The following is a 7,625-nucleotide window of genomic DNA, read 5'->3' on the forward strand; positions in this document are numbered from 1 at the left end:
TTATCCCCGCACAAAATTTTTTTTTTTTTTTTGGATTGTCCCCGCGCAACTAGGGACCATTAAATAAACAATCCCCTCACCCAATGATAAATACTTCTCAGACATAATGATAAATACTTTATACTACATGAATAAATACTTTATGTTACATGGATAAAAACTTCTCAGACATAATTGCAACTTTCAGTAAAACATCTATAATAAATACTTTTCAGTCATAATGATAAATAATTTATGTTACATAGATAAATACTTTTCAGACATAATTGCAACTTACAGTAAAATACTTCTCAGGGATAATGATAAATACTTTATGTTACATGGATAAATACGTCTCAGACATAATTGCAACTTACAGTAAAACGTATGTGACAATGATAAATATTTCTCAGATATAATGGTAAGTACTTGTCAGAACAATGATAAATACTTTCTTGAACTTTGTTCTTGAACTTGTCAATAAGTAATGTTTAATCAAATCAAAATATTAACATGTCAGGGACAATGATAAATACTTTCTTGAACATCAATAAACAAATAAATAATTATTAGTGGAAATTGTTATTAAAGGAAAGTATAATTAATGTGGGGATTGTTAATAAAAAGGATAATATAATTAATGCGGGGATTGTTATTAATTCACAGTAATTAATGCGGGGATAAATGGAAATTCTTAGCGGAATTAATGGGGGGATAAAATGCAGTTAAGGAAGTTAATTTGGAGAGAGAGAGTGCGGAGATAAATGGGGGGAAAGGTGTGGGGGGATTAGTATAATTAATTAATTATTCATATAAAGATCAAGGTGAAAAAAGGCGGGTATAATAAAAATGATTGAAACTATTATTTCTGGATTTATGTAAATTTAATTGGCTTTCAACTTGATTTACCAATGGAACCCATTTGTCATTCTCTTCCTTCTATCTTCCTTTTTTAATCTTGTTTCCTTGCCGTCTGGGTCCCAATGATCAGTGACACTTCTCCTGTAGGCTCCTCTCTTTCATAAATTCTGAGCACTTGGGTCTCACCTGGCGGTCTTTCTCAATCCGGGCCTTCCGTTTGTTTGTCTCGCTAAAAGCCCAAATTCTTTGGCCCATCTTTACTTTCTTTTTCCTCTCGATCCAGTCAGGTATCTGATCTGGTGGAATGAGATTTAGACCGTTTATATTTTTTTTTCAGGTAGTCCCCAAAAAAATATGCTCGCTGGGATTTCCCTTTGGTAGGTGCGGTACTTGAGAGAGGATACTCAGCAGCATCTCATCTTTTGATCATTCTACGACTCATAATCAACGCAAGTTCAATGGTGATAAATTGAGAAGGAAAATCGGTATTGAACTTGCATTGGTCACATTGCGGTAAGCTATGGTACCAATTTGCTGCATTTGCTTTTGTCGCATTGCTTGGGGAAGTTATCCAGGGCTAAATGAAGTCCAATATGTTATGTGATTAATGCAAGAAAGGTAACTTTGAAACAAACGGATCTTACAAAGAATGCATCTGCAATTTTCTGAAAATAAAATTGAACCGAATAAAAATGTTAAATCCTACCGACGATACTTTAAAGTTTCTGTTACAAAACTTTTCATAACTAAAACATTCCTTTTCAGATATATTTTTTTTCTCAGAAGCACACTATAACAATTTACTTACGAAATAATCATTCAATAATTCATATTTCAATAATTAGTTGAGTTCATTTTTATTTTACTTTTTTAGGTCCTATAAAGGAAGTCATAGTATCGTAGCTTAGGATTTGAGAACCCAATTATTTTTTCTTACAATATTCTAAAGTGATCTATGATATCAAGGGGGAGATTCTCCAATTTTTGTTGGTATCTTTCAAATTGCAGTATATATTAGTCAAAATCAGGTTCCTAGATTAAAAACCAATTTAGATGACAGATTAACTCCAAACATTGTCTTATGGAGTGTCCACTTGTAGTTGTACTTAAAAAACCTACCCTGCGTTTCTTTTTCTTTTTTTTATTAAAGCCTCTATTACTTTCCAGTTTTCACAGTCTGTCCTTGTCATTTCATCTAATGAAACCATGAGCCAATTCTAAGAAAAGAAAAGAAAAAAAGGTCAAGAATTTAAGAGCAAATGTAATTGTCTGATTGAATTCAGTTTATTATTTCTAAGCTCTAATACAATGCCTATTGATAAGTTACAAGGTCTAATTAAAGAGTCCTTGAGTGATTTCTAATATTACTTCACTAGTCGTTTACTAAATGCCTAATGTAGCTGATTACAAGTAATACAACAAATCAAATATTTTCTAAGGAAAAAATGTAGAAATGATAAATCTTCAACAAAAGGCACCAATTTTATTGGTCGGAATATTTACTTTTTTGACATTTTTCTTTTTAAATATTCACACCTAATAACAAGCGCATTGACAGATCTCTTCAAATCAAACTAATGATGCAAGTTTTGAATTTTCGAAGAAAACATCACATCCGAAAAAGAGTTGCATGGCATTTTTATGAGAAATTCAGACCCAACTGGGATCTAAATTCCAAATTCATTTGGGTTTCGGGTTTCAGAAAGTTTTGGGTCGGGTCAGAATCTCCAAATCCAGTTGCCAACTTGACCCTATATTGTTGGCAGCCGACATGATTACAGTACATTCCGCACCTTAATATTATGTGACTCATACAGCACTGAGCATAGTTGATCATCAAAAAAGTTTTTTTGTTTCGTTTAATAAAGAGAGGAATGTGATTTAGACACATTGGTTTTATTATCATGCAAGCCCAAGGTTTTGGCTCGCCCAAAAAAAAAACATGGTAGTATTAATTTCATAATTTTATATTAATAGTGCTATTGGGTCACTGTCTAATGGATCACAATTACACGTTTTATTGATTTGTCAATTCATGATGGATTAATTTGTCCATGGCCCATTGTTTCATCTAATCATTTTTAATTAAAAATATTAAAAAAAAAAACGCTTTTCTTTAATTTAGATTATTTACTGTCTGGAACAAATTAAGATAGCACAACAAGAATTTTAAAAGAATTTAGCTTGGTCCTCTTAAAAATAGGTCTTATACTCTTATTTAGCTTGACCTAACTTCTTATTGGGGAAAAATAAATTGATGTCATAGAAGTTGAATTTATGCTAGAATTATTATTTTTAATAATCTAATAAAAAAAATACTAACCATTAGATTGTACAAATTAGTAGAAAAAAATGGATTAAATGAACAATATTACATATGATGTTGTGACATATTTTAAGGAAATCGAAAACTAAAAAAACTGTTTTTTTTTAATATATTATACAAGGGCACCTTTTTAATGTTACACTAGAAAGGGCTTAATTAGCTAGGATAAAATTGATGTTATATATTTATTTATATGTGTAATACACAGTGGGATGCACATGCCATCATACCTGAAGGAATGAGGTGATGTGGAAAGCATGAACTGCTACATTGGAACAGATAAAGGAACTAAAACTGACCAAACTTTTCATAATTTTTTTCTCTCCTAACTACTATTTCAAGTACCAACTGTTAATTAAGCATTTCTTTACTCATGCGTATTTTTATTTGGAGTACACTGTATGCACATCCAAAATACGCATATGTCAGGTAACATGCATCTGATGCATGCTCCTTCACCTAAAGTTGTCATTGCATGCCTCATCTGATTAGTTCATTACTTAATCAGATCTACATCAGAAATGGAAAAAAGAAAAAAGAAAAGAAAACGAAACAATCAATTAACATTTAATATTGATATATTCATCAACCTAATTATTAAGATCCCCATTTCCTAGTACATTCAGAGTGAAAGTTGTTTCTTTATTTTTCTAAATACTTTTAAGATGTAATTCATATTTTTTTTTTTCCTATTAAGTAATTAACGTTATATAAACTACAGACTTAGTGTAGTGGTCAAGCCCTCTCGTCTTTTAATTTGAAGAAAGACACAGGTTCAATTCTAGAGAATAACATCTAAAAGATGTTGGGATGTACTGGGACCCTTTAATAAAAAAAAAAAGTAATTAAGGTTGTATTTCTATTTTTAAAAATGATTCACCAAAGAACAGTTTAGAGTCCGGCCAGTATGACATTGGTGTCATTTCAGCCTAGATGACACTAACTCCAAAACCTACTGGATAGGTTTCAAACGATGAATCAAAACTGTCTAAAGACCGATATACTTGATGAGTAATGTATTTACATGTAAAATTTATAATTTTTATAATTTATTTAATATCATATCAAGTGGTCAAATGAAGAGTTTTTTTAAGTTAATTTTAATGCATTCATTTTTCATCAATTTTTGTCCGCTTGAATTGACATTAAAATATTTCACAAATTTGTAAATTTTGCATGTAAACACATTACTCATGAAGTCGGTCGGCTTGAATAGTTTGAATATGTAGTATGAAGTCTATCCAATAGATTTTGAAAATCGGTGTCAAATGACATTGATGTGATATTACCTGGACTCAACAGCTTAAGCGTACATTCAGAGTGGAAACTGTTTCTTTGTTTGTCTAAATACTGTTAAGATGTTTTTATTTATTTTTTAAGAGAAAGATGGGGTCAAGCCCCCATATAATTAATTATAGAAATGGTTAACATAAGAACAATTTATCTCCATAGCTGTTAAGATGTAATTAATATTTTTTATTAAGAATGTATTTGTATTCTTCAAAATGATTCACCTAATATATATTATGTCTGATCACCAATCGCTTATGTATCTTCATTCTTTTTTCTTATAATGACTTCTTAATTTTTTTTTATCAAGTACACTTGTATATTGGCTTTCAATCAAGTTCTGATGATATTAATGTTTTTATTTTTATTTTTATTTTTTATAGCCAATTTACTCATTTGAAGTCTGTACTTTAATAATTTAAGAATTAAGAGGCAAGGAAGATCCTGCATACATGCACTTCTTTTACTTTCGGCCAAAGAATGGATAGGAAGTATCTAATTCTCTTATTAAATATGATTTTATATAATTATATAACTAATTTTCTCGTTCCTTACAAAGTCCAACTTAGACATTCTTTGATAAAGTTGATATGAGATTCTCATCCTACGTAACCCCATTCAGAAAACCATCTATATTAATCCCCTTGCAACTTATAGACCTTTTCTTTACTAATGAGTTCCAATCCTCTCCATTTTGAAAAAAACAAGACAGGCGGTGTTAATGGGGATTAGGTCACATTTGTTGTTTCAAAATTCAAACAAATATTATATGACGTAGTCTATAGGTTTAGCATTTTTTTAGTAAAATGTGATATAATTCTTTGGAAGTAAAAATGATATTCAATTAACAAATAAATATTAAAGAGTGATCTAGAAACCTTCTTAACATAATATATATTTCAATACTTCGTTGGCAGAGGGACTTTTTTATTGGGTCTCTTTCACAACAGGAGGAGAACTTTTAAGTTTATGTTACTTAATCTCTAAGATATATTTATAATGTGATAATATTTTTACCATAATTTTCATTTAAACTAATTTAAAATTACTAATCAATGAAAAATCGATAAAATATTCAGATATAAAGAAAGATTATTTTTGTCTAGAGCACAAAATATATGAATTTATCATTTTTTTTTTCATTTTCTAACCTCATAACACAGCAGTATTCGGGTGGATTGCAAATACTATCTTCGAATTAATAAAAAGAAATAATCACAATGGATGATTTTGATGATATCCTTAATTTTTTTTAATAGAAAGTTGATTTAGATGGCAATTTCCGCATGTCAAGGATTCCCATTAGCATTTTAATAAATCGAATTCAACTCAGAAAATATATAATTAATATTTAAGTTGAAGTCTCCAATTGTTGTAAAATGGAGAGAATCTAAACTTCAAATGCTAACTTTTTCTTTCTTTGAAAACTTGACAAGCTCTGCTTAGCTATAAAGAGAGGGTAAACGCAGTTGCGTATTCTCCATTCATTTTATCTTTCTCTACACTTCAGCATTTTATTATTAACTCAAACACAAACAAGATGAGCAGGATATATCCTACGGAGGCGAAGAATAATACGGATAATAACGCAGAATCATCGGCTTCGACAAGTAATCAACCGACTGTATGGACAGTGTGGAAGAAGTCGAGCATGTCATTTCAGGGAACCGACGGGTTCTCGATTTTTGACAGCCAAGGAAAACTGGCATTTCGTGTTGACAACTATTCGAGGCGGCATAAGTATCTAACAAGAGAGATTCTTCTCTTGGATGGGGGTGGGAAGGCGCTTCTAGCTCTTAGACCTCAGGTTTGTATCTTCAGATGCCTAGCTACTATTTAGACAAAATTAATTTCATTTTGTGTTGCTACAAAATAAATCGACCAACGACCTTCCTGTATAAATTTCCAAAATGAATTATAATATAGTCAAAACCCTGAGGAAACATTACTAAACTGGTCCAGTACTATACTAATTTCTTTCTGTATAATTTTCTTATCCAGGATGTAATTTGGATTATATATATATATATATATATATATATATATATGTACATTTGATGACTGGTACGTAGCCTCATAATAATTTGTAACATAAAGGAAATTAGCAAAATTTGGCCCACAAATAGTTCTTTATGTAAGGTGCTGCTTTTCCTATATCTCAAGCCAATTTTGTTTAGTGGTTCAAGTAATCAGGATTCCTTCATTGTCTTCTTGTCTGATGCCACCGTATAAAAGTAATTATGTGGTGAAAAGAAACGAAATCAGTTGTAAAATATAAGCTTAGACTAACCGAATTTATGGTATATAACACTGCAGATTCTAAGCATGCATGATCGATGGAATGTCTACAGCACTGAAGAATGCACAAATGATGGATCGCAACTTCCAATTTTCTCTGTGAAGCGATGTGCTATTCTTCAAAACACCGACTCATTAGAAGTATTCATAGGTTGCAGCAACACTAACAGTAACAAATTAAGACCTACTTTTACAATAGATGGCTGCTTTGAAAAGAGGTGTTGTAGAGTAATAGATAGCAATGGTAGAGAAGTTGCGAAGATTTCACGAAAAACAACGAGTGGGGAGGTGCCAGTGATGCTTTCAGATGATGTATTTAGCCTTATTTTACAGCCAGGTGTTGAATGTCAAATAATTATGGCACTTCTGGTAATCATGGATAGGATTTGCCACAAAAGTTCCCCCCCTGTAATGTGCTATTAAGATTCTTACATTTTCTAATATTTAGGAATTTGATCAGCTGCAAATTAAGCACTAGCTAATTATTTTCAATGTGTGTGATATGCTTATATTGAATATGATTAAAGCCTCTGCTTTAAATTTTGTATATGCATTTTGATGGATTATATAATACAAGTTCAGATGGAACATGGATTTATTTATTAATTTGTCTCTTTTTGCTGAATTGATAAATTTTAAGGATTAATTGCACTCACAATAAAGTGTTGTTAGTATTACTTTACTGTTGTTCCTGAATTTTAAAAATGAACAGCCTTGTTTAATTGGATTGGATCCATGTAAGATTTCTGTCCAAATCCATTACAAAACTAATTAAAAGGGAGACAAATTAATTAATGTGATTCCGGATCCAATAAAATTAGTAATGACCTAAATTCAGATAGCATCCCTGTTAAACACAATGTTACCAATA

General features: G+C 30.8%; 1 protein-coding gene across 1 annotated transcript; it reads left to right on the forward strand.

Moving 5' to 3' along the window:
• The first annotated feature begins 5,928 nt into the window (after positions 1-5,928).
• On the forward strand, positions 5,929-7,408 carry LOC144549829 (protein LURP-one-related 5-like). The gene is made up of 3 exons (XM_078298476.1): positions 5,929-6,263; positions 6,773-7,167; positions 7,203-7,408. Exons 1-3 carry the CDS (start codon positions 5,997-5,999, stop codon positions 7,234-7,236), a joined length of 696 nt encoding a protein of 231 aa, XP_078154602.1. The 5' UTR covers positions 5,929-5,996; the 3' UTR covers positions 7,237-7,408.
• The last annotated feature ends 217 nt before the right edge of the window (positions 7,409-7,625 follow it).

Source organism: Carex rostrata, chromosome 2, assembly GCF_964058835.1.
Source record: "Carex rostrata chromosome 2, lpCarRost1.2, whole genome shotgun sequence".
NCBI lineage: Eukaryota > Viridiplantae > Streptophyta > Magnoliopsida > Poales > Cyperaceae > Carex > Carex rostrata.

What these genes read in the sequence shown, in the direction of transcription:
- LOC144549829 (XM_078298476.1), top strand. Translation starts at nt 5,997, where the DNA reads ATGAGCAGGATATATCCTACGGAGGCGAAGAATAATACGGATAATAAC. An exon ending in TTCTAGCTCTTAGACCTCAG is followed by an intron (nt 6,264 to 6,772) that starts GTTTGTATCTTC and finishes ATAACACTGCAG; the next exon opens with ATTCTAAGCATGCATGATCG. An exon ending in AAAAGTTCCCCCCCTGTAAT is followed by an intron (nt 7,168 to 7,202) that starts GTGCTATTAAGA and finishes TCTAATATTTAG; the next exon opens with GAATTTGATCAGCTGCAAAT.